General features: G+C 46.2%; 1 protein-coding gene across 9 annotated transcripts in view; it reads left to right on the forward strand.

Annotated features, from left to right (window-relative positions):
- The window catches only part of AKAP13 (A-kinase anchoring protein 13), a 218,535-nt gene that overhangs the window by 46,401 nt on the left and 156,360 nt on the right, over positions 1 to 15,774 (forward strand). For all 9 annotated transcript variants that reach the window (XM_083850425.1, XM_083850427.1, XM_083850428.1 and 6 more), the window contains exons 3-4: positions 1,048 to 1,135; positions 14,564 to 14,608. In XM_083850425.1, coding sequence (XP_083706551.1) covers positions 14,576 to 14,608 — 33 coding nt within the window. In that variant the 5' untranslated portion in view covers positions 1,048 to 1,135; positions 14,564 to 14,575. The remainder of the gene's footprint in view (positions 1 to 1,047; positions 1,136 to 14,563; positions 14,609 to 15,774) is intronic.

The raw sequence follows: 15,774 nt of genomic DNA on the forward strand, positions 1-15,774 counted from the left end.
GGTTTATTTATCAGAGTGGTGGGCCGGTGGCCACCATGCTATGAGCCCTCAGAAGTCTGGGGCCAGGTCACTGCGTGGGGCTGCTGTTGGAAGACTGTGCCTCCTGTATTATGGGTGCCTCCTGTATTAGGGCCACAAGGCAGAGATCGGCAGGTTCTGGATGAGGTTCAACAAGGCCAAGAGCCGGATCCTGCACTCTGGGCACGACAACCCCATGCAGCGCTACAGGCTGGGGGCAGAGTGACTGGAAAGCTGCCCGGAGGGAAGGGCCCTCGGGGGAACTGGTCAACAGCCGGCTGAACGTGGGCCAGCCGTGTGCCCGGAGGGCCAAGAAGGCCAACAGCATCCTGGCTTGTATCAGGAATAGTGTGGCCAGCAGGACCAGGGAGGTGATTGTCCCTCTGTACTCAGCTCTGGTTAGGCCGCACCTCGAGTACTGCGTTCAGTTTGGGGTCCCTCACTACGAGAAGGACATCGAGGTGCTGGAAGGTGCCCAGAGCAGGGCAACGAGGCTGTTGAAGGGCCTGGAGAACAAGTCTTACGAGGAGCAGCTGAGGGAGCTGGGGTTGTTTAACCTGGAGAGAAGGAGGCTCGGGGGAGGCCTTATCGCACTCTACCACTGCCTCAGAGGAGGTTGTATCAGGGTGGGGATCGGGCTCTTCTCCCAAGCAACAAGTGATAGGACGAGGAAACGGCCTCAAGTTGCACCAGGGGAGGTTTAGGTTGGATATTAGGAAAAATTTCTTGGCTGAAAGGGTTGTGAGGCACTGGAACAGGGAAGTGGTTGAATCACCATCCCTGGAGGTATTCAAAAGATGCCTGGATGTGGTGCTTAGGGACATGGTTTAGTGGTAGACTTGGCAGTGCTAGGTTAACGGTCAGACTTGATGACAGAGGTCTTTTCCAACCCAAATGATTCTGTGGCTTCCATCCCCATCAGCCTAGGTGTTACATGGCTGGCGTGGGTGCTCAAACCAGGCTCCCCAGCAGCCTCACCGCTCCCCGCACCTTGCCAGACCCCACTGACTCCTTCTTCCTCTTTTGCAGGAGCTGAACCTCGTGTCCTGCCTTGTGCTCGCTGGGGGAAGGCCCTGAAGGACATCTTGGAGTGACGGTACTGCTTCATGCAGTTCAAGTAAGGACAAATGTTTTGGCAGCTCTCTCGGGTATGAGTGAGCATTGAGGCGAGGTGTTTCGGAGAATGGGTTTGCCTAGCTTACCTGCTTGATAGCACTCTATGCTCGACAAATTATTTTGCCATAAAATAATTTTTTTTTCAGAAGAAGCAAAAAAAACACCAAAACCACAACCTAGAAAATAAATAAATATAAAAGAATGGTATGAATAGTACTAAAGGCATTCCTGAAGAATTATGCTCTCACAAGTGAACTTGCAGCGGTCTCGCCCGTTCCGTCAAGCCTACGCCGTGGTATAAAATCGCACTTACTGCTTAGGGCACCAGCTGCTCTTCCCTGTTATTTCAAGGCACTGAGTGCATGTCCTGAGGGCGGACAGGCGGTTACAGCATTCACAGCCCAAGGATTTCCCAGGGAGCTGGTCCGGATGGGAGCTCAGCTCCACAGGGCTGGCTTCCTCGGGAGGATGGCTCCTTGCTGGTGCTGTGCCCCCTGCCCTGTGCTCTCTCCTGCGGCGCTCTGGGTGCTCAGGGCTTGTTTTTCAGTTCCGAGCACTTCTCGGTGCGGTGAACCAGATCAGGGCATGGATCTGACCTAAAAGCTAACGCACGGTTACTGCAGGACTGTCAGGAGCTGCTCTGACTCATGCAGTTACACCCATGCTCTCCAAAAAGCCTTGAATTGGCAAAAGCTGCTAGCCTGAAGCAAAGAAACTGCGAGAGTCTTCTTTGGAAATGGGTGCTTGGGCTCTGCTGAGGGAGGAAAGGAGGGAGGAAAAGCACTGCATGCGAGTTTTCTCCTCTGCGTTGTCTCCTGCTGGGTCTAACCTGTTTACCTTCTGCAGCATCTCACGTTTTCCGTGGTAGAGCCCGAGAAGACTGGGGCTTTGAAAGCAGCGTGTTTAGCAGCGCTGGGTTCGAGTCATTTGGCGTTGCTGAGCTCTTGCAGCAGCTGGGTGGATTAACCATAAACTGCCATTACTCTAGGGGGACAAGTTTTTTTTTTTGTGATTATTTTGGTTTGCTTTTTTCAGTGGGTTCGGCAGGGGAGTCAAACCTATTTTCTGATCTCAAGAAAAGAAAAAAATAAGTCTTTGGCAAAGTTATGAATGAAACGTACTTTGCTTGGAAATAATTCCTTTGAGGACGTGGCCGGCGGAGGCCTGGTCCCTGAGTCCATCATCAGCTCAGCTGCTCGCTAGCTGAAAGTGCTGGGGCATGGTTAGAGGAGGAATACACTATGCCAGTTGCTGCACACGAGAAGCAACTTGTGGCTTGATTTGCCATTAGTCTCTTAGCTCATTGTTCATTTCTGGAGCACAGGAGCTTGGGATGAGCAGCGCTTGCTGCAGGGGAAGGTTCCAGGCCCATCCCAGGGCTGATTTCTGCCGTGCCCAGCAGCGGCGGTCCCTGGGTGCAGGCAGCGGGCGCTGCTCACCTGGCCTCCTGGGAACAGCCTCTGCATCTCGGCTGCTTTTGGGTGTGCCTCCTCCGAAGGACCTGGAAAAAGCCGTGCTTGAGTTTAGGAGTGGCTTTCCTTATTCCTCGTAGCCTTTCCTTTTTTTTTTTTCTTTTTAATTTGCCTGCTGGTCAAGTATTTCCATAATTGTGCTTGTAATGATCGTCTCTTCATTTCATTCATACAGTGGTTAGTGCTTAATGAACTTCTCATTAATGAACTCTGTAATATTTAAAATAGGCATAACTTGAAGAGGGGGGGAAAAAACAACAAACAACAAGAACCGAAAGCCAAAAAGCAAACCGGCAATAAAGGGATGTATTTCCACTCCCCGAATTTAATCCTGCCTTATAACATAATTGCGTGGAGCTGCCTGGCTGGCGAACAGCTGCACAGCGTGGGCTCTCGGTTCTGCATAGCTGCTTGTCCCTGAGCTGGGGTAATAAATGATTTACTGGTGCGGCTGGGACCTGTGGGCGCTTAACCCGTTCGGCTCCTCAGGGGCCAGCCTGAAAGACTGCTTTGTAAAGGCTGCCGGAAGAAATGGTTTCAGGTGCGAAGCTGGACAGTTTGCAAAGCTTGCTTTATTGCTTGTGGGCTAGTTGCAGAAGTGCTCGAACCCAGGTGAGGTGGTGAAATTGGGTAGAATCTGTTTTTGAGTGGGTAGCACTTGCTAGGAGTTGATGGATGATGTGCATTTTTCGTGACATTCATGCCTCAGATTGGATGCTCCAGAAAAACAACTGTATTCTGCAGCTACCTAAATAAAGTATTCGTTAGAGGAGGATGTTCTTATAATTGCATTAGCTGAAAGAAAAAGAGCACTTAAGAAGAAACGGTTCTTAATCTGGCAGGGGCAGACATTTTTGTGCTGTATAGCATGGAATTGGGTGATCACAGGGGCTCAAGTAGGAAACCTGGAGTTTCTGGTGAGGCTGCTTCTTTTGGTAAAAAGGACCAAGCACACACATCCTGAGTACATCTGCGATGTAGAGAGCTGGAGCATTTGAAAAGGGAGCCTGGATGGAAAAGCGAGTCATGTATTCCTCAGAAAGGTAAAATGCAGCAAAACATTGGGTACTGAAACTCTGACCAAAACGAGAGTAGAGGCATCTCTCGGATCTTGCTCTTGATGCCAGTTTTTCCAACTCTACCTGTGGCTTTGGCATTTAAGGTTATTAAATATGTACTGGCTAATGACCTGCTTTGCACATGCTAGGAAATGCTTCTTATTTGTCATGATAAAACTGTGCATGCTGCTCTGGGCCTCGTGAATTGTTTTCCACTCCAGGCCTGCGTTTTTGGGAGCGCAGTACCAGTGCCGTGCCTTGCAGAGCACAGAGGAGGAGGTCTTATCGCTCATCTCTAGCACTCGTTTTTTGTTTTTCCTTGCTACAAACCATACAGGGTAATATAGAAATGATCATTGCTCAGTGCAGTTCTTAAAATAGCACAGCACTGAGAGTGTGGAGGACAATAAGGTGGAGAAAGTTAGCGTAAGGCCACATCCTATAGTCAGGAGTTTGGGGATCGATGGCTAAAGGCTCTCCCGCTGCAGGCATTTCGGTGCTAGTGACAGCTGTCCATCAGGCTCATCCATTTTATGCCCTTGCGTAAAATCCTCCCCAAATCCTGCTCTTCCCTTCCCATCGCTTTTTGCCTGGCACTGTGCAGCTGGAGGCACTGTAGGTGCTGTAAAGCACGTCTCCATTTCCAGAGGTAATCACCTGCAGTCTGTCTTCTCTGTTTCGGCTGCCCGGCTTGGCACGCCTGGGGCTGGACCCCATTTCTGCAGACAATACTGGATTTACTTTTCCTTTGAAAACTGGGGCTTTTCAAGGAGCTAAACCCAAAGTCAGTAATAGCTCTTACAAACGGGGTTTATCTTTGAGGACTTCCTTAGAATTTACCCCCGAAACGTGTATTCAAGCCACGGAGTGTATTAAAAGGTATCAGCTGGGTTTTACTCATTTGAAGAGGCATTGAAAAGGTCTGCTGAGGATTTCTGGCGGTTAATATTTGAGCCTGAGCTAAATGTTTCATGCCTACGTGAAACAGCTGCCCCAGAACCTGTTGTAGGACTTAATTTGAGTATAAACATACGTGTGCTTTTGCGTACATGCTGCACTTTAATTCAAGTCAACTGTTAGGTCTTAACTTTATTAGGATGTAGCTACTTGAGCTGAAGATGGGGCCTGTGTTTTTTTATTTTATTACAGCAATACGGTAGCTACTTTTTAAATGCTGCTTGGATTTTAGGAATCGGTATTTTAATTATTGTTTGCCTTTAGTAGTATTTTAAAGTAAAAATTGACAGGTGAAGACAGGGTTGTATCTTATTACAAGTGAATTGTTTGACAGCATGTGTGTATTGTAAAATGTGAAATTAATCGCCCTGAGCTGATGACCCTTGTACGTTTACAAAAGGCTGGTCTTTATGGTGCACAAATAGATTCCGGACACAGGAAAGAGGCTTATGACAAGAGGATGAGATCGGTTTGTATAATTAGAGCTAGCTAATAATCCTTTTACTCTATTGTTTCAGCTTCTACAGTATCTTCATTTATTTGAAATTGAGCATATGGATTGTAGGGTGATAACCACAGTGATTTGAGTTTTGTGGGGGTTTTCTGTCTAGTGATGGCAGTGAAGAATCCAGATGTGCATCTGGGAGAGATTGCTGCCTTCCTCTGCTGGGCACGGGGGATGCTGCTGCTTTGTTATACCCCACGCTCCTTGATCTGCTTCCAGGGTTTGGGTAGGAATTCGGTAACCCACTCAATGATTTTTGACAATTGTGAGATATCAGTGGTGCAAAAGAAGACATGTAGTCCTGAAACCCCAATTTTTTGGCCAGGTGTTCATCCCTGGAGCAAGAAAGGGTTGACTGAAGGGAGTGGGAATAGCATTGAAAAAGCTTGAGCTGATTTATATATATATGTGTGTGTGTGTGTGGACATCTAATTATGTCTGTACAGCCTCCTTAGCTTTGTATGGAGCTTCATTATTTGGAGGTGGATAACTGGAAAAACTGGGGAGCAGGAAATCACGTTGCTGGGAGGTGGGTGACCCGAAACCGCAGCCCCATGGTCCAGACCAGGCTTCAGCCCATTAACAGCACGGGTCCGTTCCTGCCACCAGGAAGCCGAGCTACATTAAGCAAAGCGAGTTAATCTATATCCAGAGCGTTTTATTAAATCATCAGTCAATTAAATCAGTGACGCTCTGTTAGCTTTCGTTCCAGCGAGCTCTGCACGCAGTTATTAAGCTGTTGCTGTAGCAACTCTTGGGCTTCTGTTTGTTGGGCTGGTGCATGCGAAGGCCACAGTGCTGAGCTCTCCAACAGCATTCAAAACTTAAAAAAAAATAATAATAATAATTAAAAATGGGCTGATTTTGTAGTTCTTTTTCAATCTTTTGCTGGGGAGGAGGTCATGAGAAAGTTTCATTTCTTTTTTTGTGCTGTTAAAGGCAACTGCATCCACCTGGTTTTCCAGAGGGTGACTTGCAGGGCTGCCTCTGGTCCTTCGGAGGTGAGGGACAGCAGAGCTAGGCTGACACAAAATGCGTTTAAACCTCCTTTCCATCGCTCGCAGCCAAGAGAAACTCCTCCGTATTTGTAATTGAGTGGCAGCATATGGTTTTGTTTGCAGACAGGATGCAGCTGGGAAGCAGCATCACCTGTGGAAGTGCTGCGCGAGGGATTTATTTTTAATAAGCAATCAATTTAGTGACAAAACATAATCTTCAGCAAGTTACATGAATTCAAATGATTGTACACAAATATCTGGGGTATTTTTTTAAGCTCACCGCTTTCCTACTCAGCTGCGGTAGTACTGACTGCCGTGCGCTGCGAACTTCCGTACTGCCACACCTTTGAGGAAAGGTTTCTCATTTCCTCACCTCTTCTCCTTTCCGCAGTCAATGGCTTTTGCGGGTGGTTTCACTTACCTCTGTGCTCGCAAAGGAACCTTTGGATGGGTTACTTGCCTAATTCCTCCACCCTCCTATTTTTGACCAGATACGTAAAATTATGCATCGGTATATCTACGGGGAATGTCGTTCTGCTTTTGGTAATATAATGCCCGGAAGCGTATACATTCATCTCCTGTCTTAAGGTTTATTTTAGTCACTGCAGTTGCAGCTGCTCTATTTATACAAATTTCTCCCCGTGCACAGTTGAAGAACTGGGTTATTGGTTTATTTCTCCTGCCTAAACCGAATGTAGGTTTTGCCCTCATTTTTTTTTTTGTTGTCAGCTTGCACGTTAGAGGGCATTAATACATCAGTTAGAAATGTTGGTCATTTTATGGATAGTGATTTCTGGTATCCCTTCAGTGTGAATGAAGCTAACGGGACTAAGTGTGCAAACAACCTAGGGTTTCACCCAACACCACCAGGTGAGAGTGGGTTATTGCAGATCTGAACTTTGCAGGAAGATACCCAGCAAAAATACTAGACAAGACAATGTTAAGTAAAATTAACGTTGTTTCTTCCCATTTTCAGACTTTTTTACTACAGATTTAAAAAAAAAGAAAGAAAGAACCCCCAAACCCAAACAAGAAAGTCCTTCTTTCAAATTGTAATTATCTTGTAACAAAAAAGTGGAGACTGATGGGTAGCACAGCATGGTAATGTCACATACCACTCATAAGAAAAGGAGATTTCACTGGTTTAGAGATTTCCTTGACACCAGGGGAGAACAATAAACCTGTAAAATATGTTGGTGTTTTAGTTCTTTGCATGAAATTCAGGGCTCCAGCAGGAATTCATCTGCACGTGGCCAGCTTGTCTTTCCGCCTGCCCCGCACTTGCTGTTTCCTCCTGCCTCTGTTTATCTCGTGTAGTTTACACCAGGAGCACTCGGGGGCCCGAAACCCAATCCTCCTGATATTTCTAAGCACTTCATAAATTAACGTTTTGTAAAACCGTAGCGTGTGGGAGTGCCCGTGAGGACGCGGTGCCTTGCTGACTGAGGTTACGGTTTTGGAAGCTTGCTTTTATTTTTGTGTTGTGGCCCCATAGGAGAGGTCAGGGCCCCGAGGTGCAGCGCTCCTCGATCCTCACTCATCCCATTCACGTCAGTGGCAGGACTGCCCGTGGTGCCAGCAAGCACCGATCACATCCAAATGGGTCCAGCTGAATGGTTAGTGTAATCCGTGGGTTTCCTTAAACTCTTTTGCAGCTTATGGGTTGTTTGTCTGAAGAGGGAGGATCTGAGGAGTTCTTGTAAGACGTTTTAATGTAGGTTACCCCACCATGTATATGTCTGTCGATGGCGTTGCAGTGCCAAAGTCTGCTGGTGGCTGGCTTTCTTCCAGCTGATCTGCACACCTAGGGCTGCTCAAATATCTGGGGGATATATGTGCTTTGGGGTGCCCAGGGCAGTGTTTCTCTAGACCCCTGAAATCACAAAGTTTAGTCCTTACAAGGACTGGCATCCCTACGCTGCGGTGTTACAGAGCTGTTTTTGCGTGATGCAAATTCTGTTACGGTTTGAAAAAAAAAAACCTCCTCCTCTGACTCCGAGCCTGGCCAACGCTGTGATGCAGTGCCCGTTACAACTGGAAAGTCATCCTGCTTTCTCTGCATTTCTGCTTATCTGTTCAAATGCCTTCCATGAGATCTGTAACTTCATCAGATTCTCCGTGTGTTTTTTGGCTGTCCTCTCCTACCCGCAACCACAGGCTCTTTATGGCTGGGGCTGTTTTTGTACAGCTGGGAGCGTGTGGTTGAAGCTTTGCAAATACAGATCATTGTTTCTAAAATCAAACGCTAAAATAAGAATTTAAAAAAAAAAAAAAGTATTGAGATTAAGGTAAGATTTAGCAAAACTTAGACTCGAACTGTATCTAAAACTGAAGTTTGCCTTAAAAATAAGCTTAAAACAGGACTTGAAAAGCTTGAAAAACTCAGATGCTTAAAACTGAAGAGTATTTAGTCATATGCATGGTATGTAAAGGAGAGGAGAGCGGAGAGGTGGGATCCCACAGGGATACCGAATGGTTTCAGTGCCTCTTGTCACCCGCTGTCAGATGTTACCATATCCAGAGAAATCAAGCACAGCAGTTCATCCTCTTCCATTTTATTTTGTGCAAAATAACACGGTATTCCTCTACAAGAGGCTTCGAGAGCACTCACTGTATTTGTTCTTTAATGCTTAACAGAGCAGAAAGGTATCCTTCCTGTTTTGAGAAGGCTTCAATACCTTTCGGTTTTACTGACCTGTGCAGTTCTTTGTAATGCCTAAAACCACTACGGCTTTTATGAGCTTGAACCTGGACTTTTATTTCACGTCCTACTTCAAAATTTGCAAACACAGGGGATTTCACTGCGGTATCCTGAGGGGAAAAAAGGAATAGAATTCCAGAACCCCTGCAAGATAAATGTCTGCATGGCCCTAAAGCCTGTCAGAAACCTTGTGGACATTGAAATCCCAAAGGTTCAGCTGTTTGTGAGGAGGCGCATGAATATAAAGGCAACTGCTACTGGAAAAAAAAGAGCTCAACATCTGGGGACGTCTGAATGTGCCCATAGATAATTAATCATACAGGCAGGAAAAAAGGGTGAGTTTGTCAGATGGATTCCTTTTGTTCACTTTCTGTAAATGTTTCAGTAAGTGGATTTATGGGAAGGCTGCCTTTCCTTTCGTTAACATCGAGGATCTCCACGTAGTCCCGTGGGATGACGCAGTAAGCCTGGGTGCTGGGCGGCCGTGGGGGCTGTGGGACGTGTCAGTGCCAGAGGCTGTGTTGTAAAATCCATCTGTGTGATGAGTATGTGATGGAAATACTTCTCTCCAGTTACATTTTCATAAGCCAGTTACGTGAGACTTAGCTGAGAAGATGCTCTCCGGGTGCAACGAGATGTATTTGGGCGGGTGCTCGCTGTGTTCTGGGCACTGCGACCGCGTCGTCTGCTGGAGATTTGGCAGGATCAGACCAGTCCCGATGGTTTTATTCCCCCGCAGGTGACAGCCTGCTCACACAACAGCGCTGCTGGCTGCCACGAGGGTACCCAGAGCAGGGCTTGTGCTGGGTGGGAGCTGCGCAAAGGATGCTCGGAGCTTTCCCCCCCACCGTGGGGAGCCTGATGCCGAAATGCCCATTGCTCACGTGAAATGGTTTGGCTCTTCGTGCGGCCGCAGCTTTGGAGGCTTTCTCAAGAGACAGCATTTAGAGTAATCGCATTGTCTGCCTGCTCCAGCACCGTAACAAATCGTGTTTGGGGAGGAAGCTGAGCCCTTCCAAGCTGGCCGTGACTGGCATTGTCATTTTCTTTCTGCCTTGGTAAATAGCCTTTTAGGTTGAGTACATGCAACAATTGTTTCTGGTAGAATACGTCTGCGTGTTCGCTCTGCAGGCTGTGTGTGCCCTGCCTGCAGAAAATGAGCTTGTCTTGGTGATGGAAAAGGCAGGATGGATGCGATTTTTCTCTTTCTTTACAACACAAACCATTGCAGGCTGAAGACCTTTAAAACAAGGGTGGAGGTGGGGTTCACGTTTGCCTTTTCTTGCTAGCTTGGCTTGCAGACCAGTTGCTGTACAGCCCAAATCCCTATCTTGCAGCAGGGCCAGGTATTCTCTTTGCAGGCAACGTTATCTGATAGAGCAAGCGTGCTACCAGGCCAAAAAGATAGGAATTGCTTTCTGGGGCACAGGGTGGGCATCAACTCAAAGGATGTGTTCCTCTAATTAATGTAGAAGAAAACATATTTTATAACTTTTCAGCTTTTAACACCAAAGAGCCTTGCATTTTTTTTTAAAAAATAATTCTATTTTATACGTAAAGTACTCCAACTTATTCATTGATTAGATTAGGGTCCTTATGAATCTTGGTTTAATAACTCTGTCTGGTCCTTTTTTTGTTCTAATTTTCCTTGTCATTTTAAGCTTTTTCAGAGACTGCCTGCCTACCCACTGGCTGGGGAAGTTCACTTGTCCAGAAAGCTCAATGTAGCCCTTTGGTGACACAAAGTAGTCTTTCAGACTTACCTCTCACTCAGTTTTTCTCATATGATTTTGCCAAAGTGCTTCCTAACACGATGAAATATCTTCCAAACCTGCTTGTCTCCTTGCAAACTAAGTTTGCATCCTTTGAAAAATGGGGCTGACATATATGTTATGAAGTACTAAATCGTTTTATTAAAGCTACTGATGTGAAGGCCAACTAGTATTGCAGAATTTTAATCTTCTTGTTTGACAAGACCGCTGCTGCTGCTATGAAATTCTCTTACCAACAAAAAGAAAAAAAAAATAAAGGAAAGAAAAACCAAAAAACTGGTCATGAGTTTGAAGTCCTGGGTTTCCCCTTTTTTCCTGGTGAGCGGTGTCAGTATTCTCACTTCCTTAGGCATCGACTCTTCACTTCTTTTGGACTCTGTGACTTGTTACGCTTTCATTTCAACCAAAGCCATCTCTCCCACAAAATAAGGTTACCCAGGGGGAGTCTGGGACGCCGGCTCATCCTCTCCTCTCGTGCACCTGCCCGTGCCCTTCTCCCCTTTCCCGTTTCTGTCTCTACTCAGCTGCAGCCAGGCATTTTCCAGGAAGGTGACGGAGCGGTACAACGTGCCTTTCTGTCGGGTGGCAGAGATTGGAGGATGCAGCTCACTTCGTTACTTGAAGCACAGAAACCAAATTCACTGTCGATGGGATACCCTTCTTCTGCTCTACGCATCTTTGGTGCCTTTGATTCAGTCTGCTTGAGCTAAAATTCTTTTACTGGTTTTCACCGATGATCTTAAAAGGAAGATTCTTATTAATGCTCATGTTGTCTGCTCTGTAAAAATGATCTGATGGAAAAACGTCATCAAAGGAGGCTGGGCAGAGTTTGCACGTCGGGAATTTCAGCTACAATGGTTTGAATGTATCAGGCATGATGTGCAGTGCATCAGCAGCCCACCTTGGATAAGCCTGGCAGAGCAGACCTCGGGATGGAGCACATGAGCTACACTTCCTCCTGTGTGTGAAGGCGTGAAGAGCGTCCGCGGTAGGTGCTGGAGTGGCACCTTGTACAAAAGCCATGAGGGCAGGGTGGGGGCTTGCTGCCGGTCGATCCTATGGCACTGCATCCCCAGCGTCAAGCCAGAAGCATCAGTGCGGGTGTACCACAGGTCCGTGCTTGGCCTTGCTGAAAAAGGGCAGGCTAAAGCACCTGCGAAGCAGCCAGCGAGAAAGGAGAAGAGAAGTCTGGCTCAGCTACCTGATTCCTCCTGTCAACAGCTCTCCTGCTTCTCAAACCTGCGTCAGGGAGGGGACGAGCAGTGGGAGCACTGAACGCTGCTTTCAGCAGGCGTGTTGGGCTTCGGTGCGTGCCCCAGGCTTGCACTTAGAGCCCTCCTGCCTGTTTCCTGAGGCTGCGGGTTGGACTTCTTTGAGAGCCTTGATTCGATGAGTGGGCAGAGCAAACACACGGGGCGGGACGGATGGGGTGGCGGTGGGACTCCTGTGCAGGGTGTGAGAAGTTGGCGCGTTCCCCATGGGTTTGTCTCAGCAAGGCAAGCAGCTGTAGTCGAAAGCGAGGTGTGACCTCGCTGAGAGCGTTAATGTGGGGCTTTGAGCGAGTGTGGATGTAACTTGCAAGGCAACGAAGGTGTTTTGTGTCGTGACAATAACATGCCTGTGACCTTGATGGGGAAGAGGTAACGCTGTTAGCTAACGAAGGGGGGAGGAATGTATTTGAGTACATTACAATAACTTCCTTTCCTCTGAGCGAACTTCTGAGAAACTAAAATGGCTGATGAAAATGTAGTAAAACTAATTATTGGGAATGGAGAGGAACTTGAGGAGGAGAATATGCAACTTGCCTGTGGTGTCCTGGGCAAATACAGGCCTGTCGTGTTCTGTTTTCCTGAATTTTTTCATGCGACATCCTGTAACTTGCATCTTATCTCTATTGAAGGCCAGTTGTAATATTGCTAGCGTAGAGTTATGGCTGAATTTCAGGGATAAAGAGTAATCCTAAAAGTTGTTATAAATGCAAAAATTTAGATTTGTTGACTTTGAAGATATATCACGCTGTATCTTTTATCAGCAAAAAGAAGAGTTGTTCGTGTACTTGTCAAGACTTGAAAAGAAATGGTGAGAAAATGATGCTTTATAATAACTCCCTTTAAACATTCTCAGACCAGACAGAACTGTTTTGCTTCTCTGCAGCAATGTATTTTTTAAAATCATATCCAAGTACTACCAGATTGCTGAGCTGGATTGCAGGGCTTGATTTTGCTTCGTGAGGGGAATTGGTCTGTTGCAATGAGACTTTGTAAAAAATCCAACCATGAGTTGGGCTTAAAAAGGAGTTTTTCCAAGTCTATTTTAAGCTCTGTAAGACACAATAAAAGCCCTCAGCAGATAATACTGTGAACCCGGTCATCTTGAACAGGGGAACCCGAATAGGAGGGTGGGGTTCAGTTCAGGTAGGTCATGAGGCAGATAAACAGGACTTGTGTGATTTACTTTACTTTATTTTTATTTATTTATTTAGGTGAGAGCTCAGTAGCACTGGAATAGCAGGAGCACGTTGTAAGGCAGACAGAAGCTGCTTTTGGAGCTCACCTGCCCAAATGCTATCAGTCCCCTGTTTTCACAAGCAAGTAATTCTTTGTAAAGGCAGGGAAAACCATCAAGCGTAACCATTTAAAGACATTTTTGCTGTTGGAAAAGGACTTCTGAGGTTGAAAATAAGTATGAATCCAATAGATTTAGAAACTTGCACAATGTTTATCTGTGCGCTGGCGGTGGTGTAGGACCTCTGCAGAGGCGTGGGGTTTCCGTGAGCAGGCTTGCCAGGTAGCTTGGATGCTTCGGAATAACCAGTGCAAAAATGCTTCTTTGCAAAATAAGGAGAGCGTGTGAGGGAGCGAGAATGGCTGGAATCAGCTAAGAAAACTTCTTCTGTGGTTTGATTTCTGTCTCACTAAAGGCAAACTGCGGGATTTGGACGGGAGTAAAGTATGAACAAGATCCTGTGTTTTTGTGTGGAAAAGCAGAGTGGTATTTTGTCTCCTCTTGGAAGGGGGGGTGAAGTACTTGCAGAGCAGTACTAGCACTGCAGACAAGAGCAGCAACAAAAAAATCCATTTTTAATCATTTTGCATTCTTTCATCTTAAGATCCAGACTGCTTAATGCACGCATTAAATGAAAACTTTCATTTAGGGAAAATATTTGCTGCTAGACTGGAGAAACTAACGGAAGTGAAACGCTGGTTGAGCTGATTCAGAGCTCAATACAGGGAACTCGCCCTGGGTTACATTGAAATTCCAGGGGCAGGCCTGGAAGAGGAAAGTTTCTGGACTAAAATCACCTTGGTAGGATGAGTGACAGTAGTTCTTGACTGTGAAAAATTCTGTTGCAAAATCATGAGCGTTGTTTATTTTGGACATTTTCCCTCAATTTTTAAGGAGTGTTTTTGATGGTTTGATTTTTACGTTGTTTTGAGATATTTCTTAAACACAGTCCGGTTAGGAAGGGAGGAAAAAAGGGCACCAAATGAATTTGGGGAAAGTTGGACTTCTCCACAGCTGGGAGAACTAAAAAGTCCTTACAGACATCCTTGGGTGGGAAATGGGGGGATGTATGGACAGATGCGCAATTAAAGACTGATAATTGTCATCAAAAGCAGCGTTGCTTGGAGGAGGGGTGAACGGAGAAGGCTGCGAAGGGGAAGGCAGCGTGACTCGGAGTATCTCCAGTGCCATCGAGGCCAGTGGTTCAGATGAGGAGCGCTTTTCCCTGCAAATCATTTTAAAATCGTCTTTGTTTGATGTCAGCATAAATGAAAAAAAAAGTGTAACAGAACCTCGATGGTCTGAAAGAGAGAAAACAGCAAATTGCCATGTAAAAGTGCCTATTAGTAATGTGTGGGCACTAATACTGCTTTGGAAGTTTAACATTCTGCAGCTTATGGAGAAGTACTTAGAATTTTACAAAGAAAAGCCTTAAATTTGTCTTTTCTTTTTTTGTTTCAGTGTTCTGAGGTCATGAAACTTAATCCACAGCAAGCTCCATTATATGTGAGTACAAAGTTTCAACGTTTTTTCCCCTTTCCTCCTGTTCCCATAAAATGCTTCCCCGGGCCATTGCTGGCGATTCTGCTCATTTACGCTTTGCTCCCTGAAGACCTTGCTTGTGTTTGTTCAGTTGTACTTTAAATGCCCGGTGATAACCCCCAGGTAAGTTACAGAGCCCCTCTGTCTTTCAAGGAGCCAATTTTCAGGAAGCTTTCTGACACGTTGTAGTGCTGTCACGTAGCCTGCGTAGTGCAGGAATCCCCCTGCTATTTTTTTTTTTACTTGTTTTCTTCCCTAAAGATGACTGGAGCGAATGGCTTGATGCGTTAAGAGGCCGTAAGAGGAAACTGCCTGAGTGGAAAATAGGACGTCCCAGTGTGCAGCACTCGCCCACTGTGCTGATATTTTTCTGCTCGGAGTTTTAAACGTGGCAGGGAGCAACTGGAAGCAGCAAAGAGCTGGGCTGCGCTGCGGCTCCTGCAGCAGGGCATGGCTTACGTCAGCCTCCTGCAAGCTCGTAACCTCGATGGCTGAGTTAATAGGGAACAAGCTTCCTCTCGCTCCTGAATAGCAGCTTTGTTGCAGAATATGGGGACTGTCAAATGAGACCTGAATTTGTGGGGGTGTATGCATGTGTGTGAAACTTGTGCCAAAGCTGCCAGCCGGGGCTGTAACCGTTTACTTTCTGCAGTGCCTTGCCGCTCACGGAGCAGGGTTTGCCGGTGAAGCTGTGCGGGGTTTGTGGTCCTGCCCACAGACCTTGCTGATACGGGTAGAGCTGGGTGTGAGGTGGAAAATTTGGAGGAAAAATTGCTTGCAAATAGAGCTTTGAGGGGTTGGAATGGGAGACTGTGAGGTCAGGTAATTGAGCTGTGTCTTGGAAAGCGTCATTTGTTGTAAACAGTAGATTATATTGACCTTTAATTTCATGAAAGCTTTCAAATTTTGCCTAATTACCAGCTGTAAGTTTGTACATCGTATTAGTGTGTATTTTCTACCTACTGTACTAGGTCTTGTGCTTGCAGCAAGATTAACGTTATGTGGATTGATCTGACTTTGGCAAAATGGCCTTCCTGGAGTAGGCCACCATATTCTGTGTTATTTGAAAATCAATTCAGCCTGAAATGTGTTAAATTACAAACATACTGAATGCAGGGTGACTTTGAAGA

Source organism: Anser anser (assembly GCF_964211835.1).
Source record: "Anser anser genome assembly, chromosome: 10".
Taxonomy (NCBI): domain Eukaryota; kingdom Metazoa; phylum Chordata; class Aves; order Anseriformes; family Anatidae; genus Anser; species Anser anser.